General features: G+C 45.3%; 1 protein-coding gene across 3 annotated transcripts; it reads left to right on the top strand.

The window, feature by feature from the left end:
- Positions 1-5,690: 5,690 nt before the first annotated feature.
- Positions 5,691-16,792, top strand: NRBP1 (nuclear receptor binding protein 1). Of its 3 annotated transcripts, XM_087436990.1 has the most exons (20): positions 5,691-5,870; position 6,462; positions 8,839-9,068; positions 9,256-9,378; positions 9,571-9,672; positions 10,064-10,153; positions 10,307-10,347; positions 10,721-10,815; positions 11,309-11,332; positions 12,322-12,405; positions 12,596-12,654; positions 12,815-12,913; positions 14,032-14,164; positions 14,670-14,775; positions 14,925-14,975; positions 15,070-15,205; positions 15,635-15,688; positions 15,776-15,839; positions 16,101-16,156; positions 16,240-16,792. In XM_087436990.1, the coding sequence occupies exons 1-20, from the start codon at positions 5,706-5,708 to the stop codon at positions 16,342-16,344; spliced, it is 1,818 nt and encodes a 605-aa protein (XP_087293116.1). In that variant the 5' UTR covers positions 5,691-5,705; the 3' UTR covers positions 16,345-16,792. The 3 variants fall into 3 exon arrangements, with proteins under 3 accessions (XP_087293116.1, XP_004418270.1, XP_087293115.1); XM_004418213.3 differs by lacking the exons at position 6,462; positions 11,309-11,332 and having other exon boundaries at positions 5,780-5,878; XM_087436989.1 differs by lacking the exons at positions 5,691-5,870; position 6,462.
- Positions 16,793-16,867: the final 75 nt, after the last annotated feature.

The raw sequence follows: 16,867 nt of genomic DNA, 5'->3' as shown, positions 1-16,867 counted from the left end.
GAGGGTCCTGGGAGTGTGTATGTTTTAAAGCACCTCATATAATTCACAATTATCAAGAAATCTAGGTTTTTCTTGGGGCCAGCCTGGTGGTCTAGTGGTTAAGTTTGGCACGCTGTGCTTCGGCAGCCCGGGTTCAGTCCCCAGGCGTGGACCTACACCACTCGTCAGTGGCCATGCTATGGCAGCAACTCACATACGAAATAGTGGAAGATTGGCAATAGATGTTAGCTCAGGGCAAATCTTCCTCGGCCAAAATAAATAAATAAAAAAGAAAGAAATCTAGGTTTCTCTTAGTTTGAGGTCCTATAGAAATGTAAATGCCTAGCTTGACGCAAAGGAGCATTTTTGTTCCTTTGATTATGTCTTCATTTTTAAAAGAGCCTCTTTTGGAAGAAAGGAGCTACATCACATATCAGATTGGAGGCATGACTAGTGAGTTTCACATTAAGGAAGAAAAGCTTAGAGCAGAAACCCAATAGATTTTCCGATTGCCTTGATCTGTGGAAGCCAAGATCTTGGAAGATTCTGGACAGTTTTATTGAGGTATGATTTTTGCAGCATAAGATTCACTCACTGGGAATTTAATGATTTTTAGTAAATTTATAGAGTTGTGCATCCAGCACGTCACAATGCAAGCTATAGTCCACATGGGAGATGAGGTCAGCAGGTCAGTTGTGAAGCTTAGAATTAGACAAGTAGATATGGGTAGTCTGAAGGCATTGCCTTTCTTTATTCTACAATTATTTAATAAATTGTTTCTTTGTTTTGTTTTTTTGTGAGGAAGATCAGCCCTGAGCTAACATCTGTTGCCAATCCTCCTCTTTTTGCTGAGGAAGACTGGCCCTGAGCTAACATCCGTGCCCATCTTCCTCCACTTTGTGTGGGACGCCGCCTCAGCATGGCCTGACAAGCGGTGCATCGGTGGGCACCCGGCATCCGAACCCCGGCCGCCAGCAGTGGAGCACGCGCACTTAACCGTGACGCCATGGGGCAGGCCCCTGTTTCTTTGTTAAATGTTTTTTTTGAATAAAAAAATACATACACATGGCACAATGTTCAAAAGGCATAAATGGGTATATAAGAAGTCTCTCTCCCAACCTGTCATCCAGCCATTTGGTTTCTATTCCCAATAAATTGGTTCTTGAGTTGAATTACTGAGCTGCAATGGAAATATTTAGGCAAATTAAGTTTGAAATGACAGTGGAGTATCCAATACTATCTTGGAGTTTGGGCAAAAAGTAAGTGCTAGAGGTAAATATAAATATCATTCAGGTGATATATTGGAAGATCATCAATGGATATATTTTCTAAAGGATGGTGTAGAGAGAACAAAGAATATAACTTTGGGCACATTAATAGTTAGGAAGGAAGAATAGAAAGTAAAGATAGAGGAGAAAAAATTAGGATGAGAAGTTGAGAGAGAAACGAAATAAATCAGTATTATGAAAAGTAAGAGAGGAGTTTTAAAAATGTGCTGTTCAGTGGTCCCAAATGCTAAAAAGGTCATGGAGAATGAATTTATAATAAACTGAGATTAAAGCTTCAATAGAGATAGAGAGATAGGATGGGATTCACATTGTAGGAGATTAGGAAAATCCCATTGTAAGAGGACAATGGGATTTTCCAAATATATAAAGAGCTCTTACAAGCCAATAAGAAAAAGATGATCAACCCAGTAAAAATATACACAAAGAACTTGAACAGGCAAGAAACTGAAGAGGAAATGCATTGGGCAATAAACATATGAAAACAATGGTGCTGGAACAACTGGACATCCCCTTGCAAAAAAATGAATCCAGACACAGATCTTAACGCCCTTCACAAAAATTAACTCAAAATGGATCATAGACTTAAACGTAAAATGCAAAACTATAAAACTCCTAGAAGATAACATAGGAGAAAACCTAGATGACCTTGCGTATGGTGATACCATTTTAGATACAACACCAAAGAAACAATCCATAAAAGAAATAATTGATAAGCTGGACTTCAGCAAAATTAAAAACTTCTGCTTTGCTAAAGAAAATATCAAGAGAATTAGAAGACATGCCACAAACTGGGAGAAAATATTTGCAAACGACACGTATGATAAAGGACTATTATCCACAATATACAAAGAACTCTTAAAACTCAACAATAAGAAAACAACCTGATTTTAAAAAGTGCCAAAGACCTAACAGACACCTCACCAAAGAAGATATACAAATGGCAAATAGCATATGAAAAGATGCTCCACATCATATGTTATTAGGGAAATGAAAATTAAAACAATGGGATAGCACTACACACATACTAGAATGGCTAAAATCCAGAACACCAACACCACCAAATGCTGGCAAGGATGTGGAGCAACAGGAACTCTCATACATTGTTGGTGGGAATGCAAAATGGTACAGCCACTTTGGAAGACAGTTTGGGCTTTCTCATACTCAACTTATGATCCAGAAATTGCTCTCCTTGGTATTTCCCCAAAGGAGTTAAAAAATTATGTCCACACGAAAACCTGCACATGGATGTTTATAGGAGCTTTATTCATAATTGCCAAAACTTGGAAGCAACCAAGATATCTTTCAGTAGGCTAATGGATAAATTAACTGTAGTACATCTAGACAGTGGAATATTATTCAGCACTAAAAAGAGATGCTCTATTATGCCATGAAAAGACATGGAGGAACCTTAAATGCATATTACTAAGTGAAAGAAGCCAACCTGAAAAGGCTACAAACTGTATGATTCCAACTATATGACATTCTGGAAAAGGAAAAACTATGGGAACAATAACAAGATTAGTGGTTGCCAGGGATGGGTAGGCAGAGCACAGAGGATTCTAGGGCAAAAAAAAATACTCTCTATGGGGGGCCATCCCGGTGGTGTAGTGGTTAAGTCTCCACGCTCTGCTTGGGTGGTCTGGGGTTCATGGGTTCAAATCCTGGTTGTGGACATATGCACCGCTCATCAAGCCATGCTGTGGTGGCGTCCCATACATAAAGTAGAGGAAGATTGGCACAGATATTAGCTCAGCGACAATCTTCCTCAAGCAAAAAGAGGAGGATTGGCAGCAGATGTTAGCTCAGGGCCAATCTTCCTCACCAAAAAAAAAATACTTTGTATGATATAATGATGGATATACATATGCCGTTATGTTTGGCCAAACCCTTAGAATACACAACACTAAGAGTGAACCTGAAGGTAAACTATGGACTTTGGGTGATTATGACAGGTCAATGTAGGTTCATCCTTGTTAAAAAACATAACATTCTGGTGAATGATGATGACAATAGGGGAGACTATGCTTATATGGGGGTAGGAGGTATATGGGAAATCTCTGTACCTTCCTCTCAATTTTGTTGTAAACCTAAAACTGCTCTAAAAAAGTCTTAAAAAAAAGATCTTTAACTTCACTTCTAATTGAATACATATATGCAAATTAAAACAGCAGGATATATATTTTTCTTAATATATCACCAAAGTTGAAAAGATTGACAATACCCAATGTTGGTAAGGATGTTAGGGAGCAAGAACTCTAACATACTCTAGGTGGTATTGTTATTTGATACCTTTTTTTATGTTATTTTTTATTTTTCTGCTGAGGAACGTTGAACGTTGGCCCTCAGCTAACATCCTCTTTTTGTATATGAGCTGCCGCCACAGCACGGCCACTGACAGATGAGTGGTGTAGGTTGGCACATGGGAATAGGGCCTGGGCTGCTGAAGTGGAGCGAGCAGAACTTAACCACTATGCCACCAGGGCTGGCCAAGCAATTCCACTTTTAAGAACGTAATCATTTTGCAAGTAGGCAAAGATGTATGTAGCAGGATGTTCATTACAGCTTTATTTATAATAATAAATGTTGGCTATAACCCCAATGTCCACTGGTAGTTACTAAACATTGGCACATTTGGACAATGGAATATTCTACAACCATTAAAAACTAAAGTAGTGCTATATGTGCTGCCCTGGAAAAAAGTGAAAAGAGTAAATTGAAAAAGATTATGTAGTATAAGCTTGCTTTTATTTTAAATTATATATACATACATTAATATTTACATAGAAAAAGAAACACGAAGAAATATACATCAAAGTCTTTATTTTGGTGAAATAGGATTACAAGAGATTTTCACTTTCTATTGTCATTGTTAATTCACAATATTCATAGGATTGTTGTGAGGATTAAATGAGGTAATATGTCATAAGGCAATTGAAACAATGGCACATAGTACATAGAAGCTACTATATAAATATTATGCTATGTTAAATAGTTTTGAAATTTTTTGAGTTTTTACAATAAGCATGTATCTGTTACCTTTTTAAGCAGGAAAAAAGGATAATAAATGAGGTGGTGAAAATGCTGGCAGTATTTGAGCATTTTAAACATGAATGAAAGGTTAAAAATAAAATGGGAGTTTGAGGATGCTAATGGGTCCTCTATGCACATTTGAAAGAAGGAGCTAGTTGAAAGGGAACAGTTGATAATGCCAAGGCCCAGAGAGAAGAGAAGGGGAAACTATAATATTATCAACTGATATTTAATGTTTACCATGGGCCAGGTGTTCCAATTGCTTTGGAGCCCACAGGGAGAAAAGGTTAATCTGGGAGTGGGGGAGTAACATCCTTTCTTTGAGATTAGAACAAAGATTCTTAACCTCAGCTCCCTGAAATTACATGCTAAATTTGATGGGCAAATGCATTTTTAAAAAAGCCAAAACAAGATCCATAACTGTCGTCCGATTTCTAAAGCAGTGTTTGAGCCTTCTCTTTCTAAGGTAAAAGAATCAAGGAAGGATGAAAGATAGGTTTTTTAAATATTTTGAGGTGAAGAGATGAGAAAATGAGAGAGCTTTTGCCAGATATCCTTTCTATCAGTTAAGTACGATTAGAGATTCCTTTTCAAGACAGTGAAATTTAGTAATTATGACATTCCCAAGTTCTGATGATTGATTCATCCTCCTCCCTCTATAATACGTGTCTAATGGCAGTCAACTTCTATCCTTCAGCCTCCGCGTTTAGTTTTCACAGATCAATGGGCTCACCCAGAATCTATCATCTTTTCTTTCCACCTCCTCGCAATCTAAATTCTTTCCAAACACCTTTTCACGGAAGTCTTCTTTGATGAATATTAGTTTTGGATTCTAGATTTGGCTCTTAATCAACTTTTGGTAAGTAGCTTAATGCCTCTGATTCAGTTTTTTTGTATTCGTCAACTATCATTGAACGATCATTTCAATTTCTTATGAGGATCAAATGAGATATCTGTGAAAACCTCTTGCAAAGTTTTGGCAAATAGTGCTATGCAATCACGAAGCGTTAACTATTAATTTTCAATGTTAATGTGTTCAGTAATTTTTTAAAGCTTTCTGAAGAATCGGTGTCCTGCGCAGTCTCGCCCCCAAATAATGAAAGTGGGGTGGGCGCTCCTCTCGGATTGAGGCTACATCTTTCGCTCCTTTTGTCTTTTAGTCGGACTAGAACTGTCATGGCGCCTTGAAGAAGAGGGGGAAGGCCTTCATTTCACCCAGCAGAATCATCGGGGGCACCGGGCCCGGACGGAGGGGTGGACAGAGAGACGACCCAGTGGTGACCGAAAATACCGTAGCCTCGCAGAGGTCTCGGCCGGACAGGCTCAAGGGGAGGAGACCGGGTTGAAGACTATCCCTGCGAACGACCGTCTACCCGGGGCACCGCCCACCCCGGGCCGCCTCGTCCAATGGAAACCCAACGGCAGTGCGGCGCCGCTCATCTGTTGGTCGGGACGCCGCGAGGGCGGGGCCCCCAGTTCGGTTGCGCTGCGAAGCGCAGCTGTGAGGGAGTCTCTGTGGTCCCGGGCCCCGGAACCCGAGCTGGAGCTGAAGCGCAGGCTGCCGAGAGCGGAGTCGGGAGGTGAGCGCCGAGGGGAATGGAGGGGAGGGAGAGGTTCGGCGAGAGAACGGGAGGATCGGCCTCCGCGGCCTGGGACGGTGGGACCCCGGCAGGCGGGTGTCGAGGCGGCCCTGCTCACTCGGCGGCCCAGCCTGGGCCCGCTGGAGCCGAGGGGCCGCCGCGGCCCCACAGTCCCTGCCTCCTCGACCTGCGGCGGAGGCGGCCCGGAATTCTGCCGGCGCGGGGCGCAGGGCCCTGGCGTTCGTGTCGAACTGGGGCTGACGAGAGGCGGGGCCCGCGGCGGGGGCGGGGGCGGCGGTCGCGGGCCCGGCGGCCTGCGGAAGCGCAGCGTCGGGGCCGCGCCTGCTCGCGGGGACTGCGCGCCGACTGCGCGGGGGCGTGGCCTGCGCCCCTGACGGCGCCGCGGGGCCGGCCTTTGATGAGGTGGCCGCTGCTCGCTCTTGGGGCCTGCCAGGCGGGCCGGCGCTCCCCTGCAGACACCGGGCAGGGAGACCTGTTGGAGTGTGAAATTCCTCCCCTGAGCTTGCTTTATATCTGACTGGACAGTCCTGCAGACCTCAGAGGCCCTCTTTGGTCCCCTCAGGGTGAGGGCATCCGAGAGGCCTGTGGCCTGCCAGCTGTTGCTGAGTTGAAATGCGGAGGGGCTGCAGTCCAACAAGTTAAAGTCTCGGAGAAAAACTTTGCAGGACAATCTACCCACATTGCTCAGAAGTGAACACACTGTGCAGCTCGGGGTGGCTGGAGGCGGCGAGGAGATTCCCTTTAGGGGCATAAATGGCCTTTTCCATATGTGATCTCATTTAAACCTCTGAACAACCCTGGGACAAAACTCCCAGTGTTGCAAAGGTTTCTTCATTAGTAGGGGAAGTGCGGGGGATCTTGAGCATTGACTTCATTTTGCCTGCTGGGGAAAGATTGGGGAAGGAGAGGACAAGCACATTCCAAGGGCATGTCCATGACTGATGAGGTTTGGTTTCTCTTGTGGTGCCCTACTGTGGGTTAATTGTGCCCTAGGTCCAGAAGTTTATTTTGAGCCCATTGGCTATAGGCTTCTTGTATTAGAGTTCCACTGGTATTTCCAATTGTAATCTAGCTGAAAATTTTACTTAGCTGTTCAGATTCAAGATGCATTCTATAAATATAGCTGGTCTAGAAGGTAACCCATAAGAACTTTCTTACCATTTTCTTAGCTACTTTTTAGGGGAAGAAGAAGGAAAATGATCTCTAACTCAAGTTTTCTGATAGATTACTAAGACACGCAGATAGTAGTTTTCCTGGCTAGTTGAATGAAATCTCTCTGTGATAGGCAAGGACCTAGAAAATAACATAGGGAAATAACGTCTTGCCAGATTTTCTCTGTAGTGCTTTGTTGCCCTCTGATATTTTTTTTTTTTTTTTTAAAGATTTTATTTATTCATTTTTTTCCCCCCAAAGCCCCAGTAGACAGCTGTATGTCATAGGTTCACATCCTTCTAGTTGCTGTACGTGGGACTCGGCCTCGCGTTGGACGGAGAAGTGGTGCCTCGGGGCGTGCCCGGGATCCGAACCCGGGCCGCCAGCATCAGAGCGCACGCACTTAACCGCTAAGCCACGGAGCCGGCCCTGCCCTCTGATATTTACTAGAATGTCATCTAATAAAAATCTCCTGACTTGGGTTAAACATAGTGTAGGTTGCGGACAGAGATGAGCAGAAGGGGGCATTCCAGACTCCTAAAGAGAAATGAGAGCTTTTCAAAAGCTTGGTTTGATCAGAGGCTTCTGTATTCTGAGCTTACTTAAAGGAGCAAATCTACTTTCCAGGATATTATTTTCATCCTGGAGGGCACTCCCTTGAGACCAGCACACACAAGTTCCAACTCCTTCACAGCCTTTGTTCTTAGAGATATGGAATAACATTCAGTGGTTGTCCTGTGACTATCTGGACAAGTTAGTGACGTTTAGCTTTTGAGAATTCTTTTTTCAAGTAGCCACATCCCTGAGAAAATGTTATCTCTATATAGTACTTTTTCCTACAACGGCTGTATGTTGAGTTATTTGTACTTGAAAGGAATACCTTTGTCAGATCCAGTGCCCCAGAGAATGGAGCCTTTGAGCTATGTGAGTGAAATGAAAGCTGAAAGTTTAATGTCTTAGATCTGCAATAAATTTGTGGCTCCATGAGTGTGGGTATCTCATTTGTTTTGTTCACTATTGTATCTCAAGCACCTAGCCCAGTGCTTAGCCCATAATAAGTGCTTAATAAACATTTGTTGAATGAGTAAATGAAAAAAAATGTTGTTAACCAATACCCATTTGCCACACTCACATGACAGGGAAGGTGAGGTCATCAGGGATGAAGTCACTAACCACTGCCAGTCACCTGGCCTAAGGGTGGCCTCACCATGGACTGGTAGGCTCATTCTGTGTATAGGAAGGATGGATAGTGAATGCCAAGGTTAGTTCTAGTGGAATAAATCAGCCAAGGGTTTCAGCTGAATAAATTCACTGAGAGTGCTAAAGGTCCAGCCTTGGGGCTGGTTCAGTGGAACATTTTGGGATCTGGCATCATCTGTCCTGAATACTGCCCATGTAGCTTAGTTCTTGAGCACAATGCAAATAGGGGTAGGTGAGGAATCACAGGGAAGTCTATTGGGTGAGTATTTGCTGAGAAGGAATGGAGCCCTTGATTTTGCTGTTCATTTAGACCTTACTAAGAGAGGTTATACTGCCATAAATCTTGTGTTTGCCACTTCTGGGTGGGTCATCTTCAACCAAGATAGCTCTCCTTCTCTAGACTAGAGGAGCAGTTAATGTTTCAGTGTTCAGACAGGACTAATTCTGGTTTTTGATTTAAAGGAAACAAGGGAGGTATTTGGTTTATTTTCTTTTTAACTCCAGATGAAGTTAGTAGGATTAAATCTTTATAGATCTCCCCTAACCGTCTCTGCCTTCTCCCTCCATCCTTGCCCTAACCAATGTAGGCCTGAGTGTTTGTTCCAGCATGTCGGAGGGGGAGTCTCAGACAGTACTCAGCAGTGGCTCAGACCCAAAGGTAGAATCCTCATCCTCAGCTCCTGGCCTGACGTCAGTGTCACCTCCCGTGACCTCCACCACCTCAGCTGCTTCCCCAGAGGAAGAAGAAGAAAGTGAAGATGAGTCTGAGATCTTGGAAGAGTCACCCTGTGGGCGCTGGCAGAAGAGGCGAGAAGAGGTAAGGTGGTGGTAGTGTCCCTTTTGGAAGAGTGAATTCTAAGAGGTGAGAAGTAGAGGGGCAAAATCTCAAAAGGGCAGACCAAACTTCAACAGGTTGGAGCCTACGAGAAGATGATGGTATGGAGTATTAAAATGGAGGATTCATGAGGTAACTTTGATTCCTTTCCATTTTAATTTCTTATCAGGTGAATCAACGGAATGTACCAGGTATTGACAGTGCATACCTGGCCATGGATACAGAGGAGGGTGTAGAGGTTGTGTGGAATGAAGTACAGTTCTCTGAGCGCAAGAACTACAAGCTGCAGGAAGTAAGTAATGGTGAAAGGATGCAGCCTATGGGGTGTTAGAACGCTGGTGTTTGAAGAGGAATTGGTGTTGGGAAGCTGACTATGAGGAGAGTATGTTGGGGTTAGACTGTTTCTGGGGAGGGATAGGGAATGGCTCTTCAGGATTACAATGATTTCTGAACTCTGTTATCCCGCTGTCTCCCCTGCTCCCAGGAAAAGGTTCGTGCTGTGTTTGATAATCTGATTCAGTTGGAACATCTCAACATTGTTAAGTTTCACAAGTATTGGGCTGACGTTAAAGAGAACAAGGCCAGGGTAAGAACTTTTTCTTGAGCTTACTGCAGAGAGCCTAGCTATGTTTATTGTGCCTTTTACATTCAGAGATTAAAACAAAGTAGTTTTGAAACAGAACTGGAAGCAGCTGCTGTGGAGATGAGAGTAGAGCTTTGACTACCACCTTTGCCTCTTGTCTGGTTATAGTCAGGGCAGAAATGAGTGAACTTTTGTTTCCTCCTTCCCATAGCTCATGTTGCTCAGTAGTTTTCATTGTCCTATTAAATCTAAGGAATTGATGCTTAACAAAACGAGAGAAACTTTAAAAAATAAAATACCAAGCTTCCAAATTTAATATGTATCTGCTGTATATGTTACCAGGTAAAGGGTCATTTCTACTGTAAGGCCTGATTTGTGTGCTTCACCTCTCCAGGTCATTTTTATCACAGAATACATGTCATCTGGGAGTCTTAAGCAATTTCTGAAGAAGACCAAAAAGAACCACAAGACTATGAATGAAAAGGTATGGAGGGAGAGCAGACAAAGCTTTAGGTTAGTTTAGGGGTTTAAAAAAGATTGTGTTAATTATGAAGCTGATCAGGAAGGGATGGAGGGAACTGGTTGGAGGGTTAAGAGAGGGGATTACTGCTGACCCTTGGATCAAACTCTGTTCCAGGCTTGGAAGCGCTGGTGCACACAAATCCTCTCTGCCCTAAGGTAAGTAGGATCTGGTTAGTGTCTTTCCCATATTTATTCCTGATTTAGTTCCTCCAAACAGATTTCAGGGCTCCACTCTGCTGTTCGTTTCTGCCTCTCCCACTTTCTTTGAGTCATATACTGTCAAGATTAGGCCCAAGATTGTGGGTCTTTTAAAGGGTCCATCCTAATGCCCTAACCACGATACTGTCTCCCACCTCTTTCTCCTAGTGCTTATCCAGTTCTTTAACTCATCAAGCATAATGGAGATTCAGAGTATGGGGATTATCTTTGTGGTGACCAGCAGGAGACCAGGCCCTTGCTCCTCTTAACCCCTGGGTTCCCCCTGCCCTAATTTCCCAGTGGCCCCTCTAACAGCCCAGTGCCCCCACAGCTACCTGCACTCCTGTGACCCCCCCATCATCCATGGGAACCTGACCTGTGACACCATCTTCATCCAGCACAACGGACTCATCAAGATTGGCTCTGGTGAGGGGAGGGAGAGGTTCTGGGCAGGGGAGCCTCGGGAATTTGGGAACCATGGGGGTAAGATAAAAAGAATGGGGGAGAGCAGAGCAAAATTCTGAGGTGGGCTAGTGATAAGAGAAAGGACCTTGCTAGGGGTAATTCATAGGGAGAGGCCAATTAATTAGTAGAGAAGGGATATGGTCTAATCTTGCATCTTTTCTAAGGGAAAGTGGGGTTAATACAGAGATCTTGATAGGAGGTCGGGAAAGGGCAAGAGATGGGTGTAAGGTCTGACTTGAGCCCCTGGGGCCAGACTCGACCAAAGGAGGTTCCAGGCTGTGCCTGCTGTGAGTGCTTTCATTTGCTGTGTATCTGTGTGCAGTGTATAACATTTCTTTGTGCTGTGTCTGTGTGTTGTTTGTGTGTCCATTTGTCTGGGGCTTGGCTGCTCCATCGCTCACAACTTTTCTCTGTTTTCCTCCCTCCCGCTTACGGGCTGCTCTGTTCCCAACAGTCTTTCATAGGATTTTTGCTAATGGTGAGAGCTCCCTCTGCCCCACTTGGGGCTCTGTTTGTGCTCCCTCTGCTCCCCTTTGCGGCTGCCCAGTGCATGCAGTCGTGGGAGCAAGCCCTGTTCCCCTACCCACCCTGCCTAATTATGCCTGCTTGGCTTCTGCCCCACCAGCCCTCCACCTGCTTGCCCTTCCATAACCTGCTTGTTTTGTGTGGATTCTGCCTGGCTGGCCACTTACATCCTGGATTTTTAATCCCCCTCATCATCAGGCTGGTTCCCTAAATCATCGTGCTCCCAGACTCTCTGTGACTTGTAGTCATTGTTTATGATCTGAGTGAGTCCAAACTGGGCCCTGCCCTGGTTCCTCTTTCAGCTCTGTGGCAGGCGATGTTGAGGGATAAGGGGATAGAGCAGGGTTCTAAAAATTTTGGTGGATTAAAAGTGAAACTGATTCAAGGGTATTGGTTCAATTTTGAGCTATTTTTGAGTTTCAGTCAGCAAAAGTGGGTAAGAAGGAGGCTGCCTACCTGGGTGTGTGTTGTTAATCCTTCTAATCCTTCTTGATCCAAGTTTCTGAGGTCTTTAATTGTTCCACATTAGGAATGGCTGCCTGTTTTTATGCTCTTTGCAGGGTGGATGAAAGAACTAGACCAAACATTTTCATGTGATCAGGGATTAGATGTACCTGGGCTTTGGGAAAGGTGAACAGGTCACAAGTGCAAGTTTTTCCTTAGACTGTATTTGTCCTTGACCAGCCCGTGTACCTGTTAGTTTAGTGTGGAGCCTTTGTTGCTGCTGAGTTAGGAACCTTAGATGGGAAGTGGTAGACCCAAGAAAGGTCAGGTAGGTGGTGTTCATGTTTAATCTGTAGTTCATGATGGGAAAGGGATAGGTTTATGCCTTTTGAGGGTTAGAGACTTCAGGAGAGAATTTGGCTTTTGGGGGCCTCTCTCTGGAGTGAGACTATCCTTTGTTCATGGTGGTCAGATTGTGGGTATCTCCCCTACTCCCAGTGGCTCCTGACACTATCAACAATCATGTGAAGACTTGTCGGGAAGAGCAGAAGAATCTACACTTCTTTGCACCAGAGTATGGAGGTGAGGCATCCCAGTTTCTCTGCCCTGTGTCCATCCCCAGGTTTCCCACCTTATAACCTGGGGGACAGAGGTAACATAATTGAAACTTCCAGTCCTTCTCTACTGGCATACAATAAGTTTTTTTTAAGGCATTTCTGTCACCCCCTACCCCCATCCTCTGATTCACCAAAATCTTCTTTGTTTTCCCTAGAAGTCACTAACGTGACAACGGCAGTGGACATCTACTCCTTTGGCATGTGTGCACTGGAGGTTAGGAGACCAGAGGGGGTGGTGGTGGAAAGGGGTCAAATTAGAAGATGGAAGGCGGAAATGGAGGGAGGACAAGTATGGTACTGGTCTTGAGGGAGTGACTGTGGGAGCATTGAGGTTCTTAGGTCTCTACTTTTCCTCTTTATTCCCCCTGCTGCAGATGGCAGTGCTAGAGATTCAGGGCAATGGAGAGTCCTCATATGTGCCACAGGAAGCCATCAGCAGTGCCATCCAACTTCTAGAAGACCCATTACAGAGGGTAAGAATCTTCAGAACTTTTCTCCCTCCTTAACAGACTTTGAAATGTCTTCAGGTTCTTCTTCCTTCCTACCTACTGGGAATATGCTCTCTTCTAAGAACAAGAGAACATAAAGCAGAAAGGACAGGGAAAAGCAGTGAACATTTCCCTAGGTGGTGCCTACCATGTTTTTTGTATACACACACACAGGTTAGGAGTTTAAGATGGGTAATATTGAGGCTAAAGGTTGGATGTTAATTTAGGCGTGTCTACATGGAGGTAAGCTAAATTGATGGTTACCTCAAATAATTGGTATACACCCTCAGACAATCATGTTGATAATTTTAAACAAATCAATCCGTTTGAATTAATCAAATCAGTCCTTCAGGGTTTTGTATTTATATAGTTTTAGTTAAGGAAAATGCCCTGAAATAATGAGCTGAGATTAATAAGAATAGTTTGTACCTCAGTTAGATAAGTGTAAAAGGGAGCAGGACAGAAAAGAAGACTAGTGGGAGGTCTTGAGGCTGGTGTGGAATAAGTTTCTAGTTCAGTATTAGTGTGGGGTGTTGAAGTGAAAGATTAGGTATAGGACCTTGTTGGCCTTCAAGACTGAAAGGAGCAAAGCAGGTTAATTGTCATGGGACCTATGGGAGGTGGAAAACATTGGGGAAATCCAGTGAATTTAATAAATGATTGTAGTGCACAAAGGAAATTGTACTGGGCTTGCAAAATAAAAAGATGATCAATGTTACTGACACAATGGGTAAGTTTGGGAAGAGAGAAAGTAAATTTGGCAAGGGCTGGAGAAGAAGTTGGGCAGTGAGTGGACTAATGAAGCAGAAAGGTAGAAAATAAGGAAAAAAGAAATCATAAGTTTGAGCAGTAAAGAAAAGAGAAAGCTTGTGGTTGGAGAAAATAAAAATAATTAAAACTGGAAAGACAGTGAATGATGCCTTTCATAGAATATCTTATAGTTTTCAAGGCCCTTTCAAATACATTTAGCAATTTGTTCCCTCAACAAGTGCTGAGCACCTAGTATGTACAAAGCTTTGTGCTAAGTATAATGAGAGAGAGAAAGATGAACACAGTGGGGTGCTTGCTAGATGCTTGCTCCACTTCCTTGTTCCCATTTCTAGGAGTTCATTCAAAAGTGCCTGCAGTCTGAGCCTGCTCGCAGACCAACAGCCAGAGAACTTCTGTTCCACCCAGCACTGTTTGAAGTGCCCTCGCTCAAACTCCTTGCTGCCCACTGTATTGTGGGACACCAACGTGAGTCCCTTTGGCCCTCCTAGGAATTTTCTTCCAGTCTGGAACCTTGTAACTGTCACTGGCATGCTCTCTTTTCTCTTCTACTTCCAAAGGGATTCTTTTTTTTTTTTTTTTTGTGAGGAAGATCAGCCGTGAGCTAACATCCATGCCAATCCTCCTCTTTTTGTTGAGGAAGACTGGCCCTGAGCTAACATCTATTGCCAATCCTCCACCTTTTTTTCCCTTTTTCTCCCCAAAGCCCCAGTAGATAGTTGTATGTCATAGGTGCACATCCTTCTAGTTGCTGTATGTGGGACACCGCCTCAGCATGGCCGGACAGGCAGTGCGTGGTTGCGCAACCGGGATCCGAAACCGGGCCGCCAGTAGCGGAGTGCACGCACTTAATCGCTAAGCCACGGGGCCGGCCCCCACAAGGGGATTCTTTACCCCTTAGGACACCTGTTATCCTTCTGTGACATTAGTCTGATTATCCTTCTGTAACTTCTTCTTCCATCATACCTTCCAGACATGATCCCAGAAAATGCTCTGGAGGAGATCACCAAAAACATGGATACCAGTGCTGTACTGGCTGAAATCCCTGCCAGACCAGGAAGAGAACCAGTTCAGACTTTGTGAGTAACTAACTGAAAGGGTCTGAAAGGGCCAGATTGGTTACTACTACCCTGAGCGTTCTGTCAACTGTGCATTCTCTGGGAATGGTTGAATCTGCTATTTTGCTTGTTTCCTTCGTTCCATCTTCTTACTCTCTTTTCTCCTCCAGGTATTCTCAGTCACCAGCTCTGGAATTGGATAAATTTCTTGAAGATGTCAGGTGAGAGAAGAGCGGGAAGGCTTCCTTGAGGAAGCAGGGGTGGGTGCCCTAAGGCATTCTGAGAGCCCATGTGACCTGTCTGATTTCCCTTTAGGAATGGGATCTACCCCCTGACAGCCTTTGGGCTACCTCGGCCCCAGCAACCACAGCAGGAGGAGGTGACATCACCTGTGGTGCCCCCCTCTGTCAAAACTCCAACACCTGAACCAGCTGAGGTGGAGACCCGCAAGGTGGGGCTTTGTGAGTGTGGATGGCTCTGTGGTCATGGTGGAAAGGAGAGAGGACATCTCAAGGCTTTGTCCTTTATTTTTTAAATTTTATTTATTTATTTATTTTTTCCCCCAAAGCCCCAGTAGATAGTTGCATGTCATAGCTGCACATCCTTCTAGTTGCTGTATGTGGGACGTGGCCTCAGCATGGCCAGAGAAGCGGTGCGTTGGCGCGCACCCGGGATCTGAACCCGGGCCGCCAGCAGCGGAGCGTGCGCACCCAACTGCTAAGCCACGGGGTTGGCCCTCAAGGCTTTGTCCTTTAGAGGAAAGAATGCATTTCTGCTCCCTGGCAATCATGTCCTGTGGGCTGGAAAGGCTTCCAGCTGTTGGGTTGTTTTATACTGACTAGTCTCTACTCTAGTGACCCTCTCTGTCCCCTCTCCCTAGGTGGTGCTCATGCAGTGCAACATTGAGTCAGTAGAGGAGGGAGTCAAACACCATGTAAGGCTCAGGGCCAGGACTGCATAGGGCTGGGTGGCCAGAGGGTGGGGAAGAGGAGCCTCATTTTCTGATTGTCCTATTCTCCAGCTGACACTTCTGCTGAAGCTGGAGGACAAACTGAACCGGCATCTGAGCTGTGACCTGATGCCAAGTGAGTCTCTCTTTTCCCTCAGAATGGAGGGAGTCTATGAGCCTTATCTATGAGGGACATATTCGGGGTGGGGAAAATGACAGGGCAGTAACACACTGACTCACATAGAATGAATATCTTAGCTCCTAAAATTGGAGGGTGGATCTCACAGTTTTGCTTGTATCATTCTTTCCCAGCCAGGGTAACCCAACTGGGGCTATTTGAAGGGCTCTGTGCCCCTCACTCCCACACTGTACTCACCCTCTCCTGTTTCTCTGTCAGATGAGAACATCCCTGAGTTGGCTGCTGAGCTGGTGCAGCTGGGCTTCATTAGTGAGGTGAGATTTCTGCCTTCAGCTGCCCTGGCTGCCTCCATTCTTCTCTGCTCTCAGCCTGTCTCACTGAGCTCTTCTCTCCCCAGGCTGACCAGAGCCGACTGACTTCTCTGCTAGAGGAGACCCTGAACAAGTTCAATTTTGCTAGGAACAGCACCCTCAACTCAGCCGCTGTCACCGTCTCCTCTTAGAGCTCACTCGGGCCAGGCCCCTAATCTGAGCTGTGGCTGTCACTAGACGTGCCACAGCCTTCCTGCCCCTTCCCCCCAGTCAGTATTACCCTGTGAAGCCCCTTCTCTCCTTTATTATTCAGGAGGGCTTTGGGGCTCCCTGGTTCTGAGCATCACCCTACCCTTTCCCCTTCTCTTCCTCCCCTCTGCACTTTGTTTACTTGTTTTGCACAGACGTGGGCCTGGGCCTTCTCAGCAGCCGCCTTCTAGTTGGGGGCTAGTAGCTGATCTGCCGGCTCCCGCCCAGCCTGTGTGGGAAGGAAGCCCACGGGCACTAGGGGAGCTGAATTTTACAATCCCGCTGGGGCGGATGGGGCGGGAGAGAAGGGTGGTGCTGCAGTGGTGGCCCTGGGGGGCCATTCGATTCGCCTCAGTTGCTGCTGTAATAAAAGTCTACTTTTTGCTAGAAGTGTCGTGTGTGTTTGCACCTTCCCCGCTAGGGGGAGTGGGGCGCGGGGGTTGGGCCTCCAGGTAGTAATCGGGC

Source organism: Ceratotherium simum, chromosome 11 (genome assembly GCF_057802395.1).
Source record: "Ceratotherium simum simum isolate JZ-2026a chromosome 11, ASM5780239v1, whole genome shotgun sequence".
NCBI classification, from domain to species: Eukaryota; Metazoa; Chordata; class Mammalia; order Perissodactyla; family Rhinocerotidae; genus Ceratotherium; species Ceratotherium simum.
This window is presented reverse-complemented; position numbering and strand designations above follow the sequence as displayed.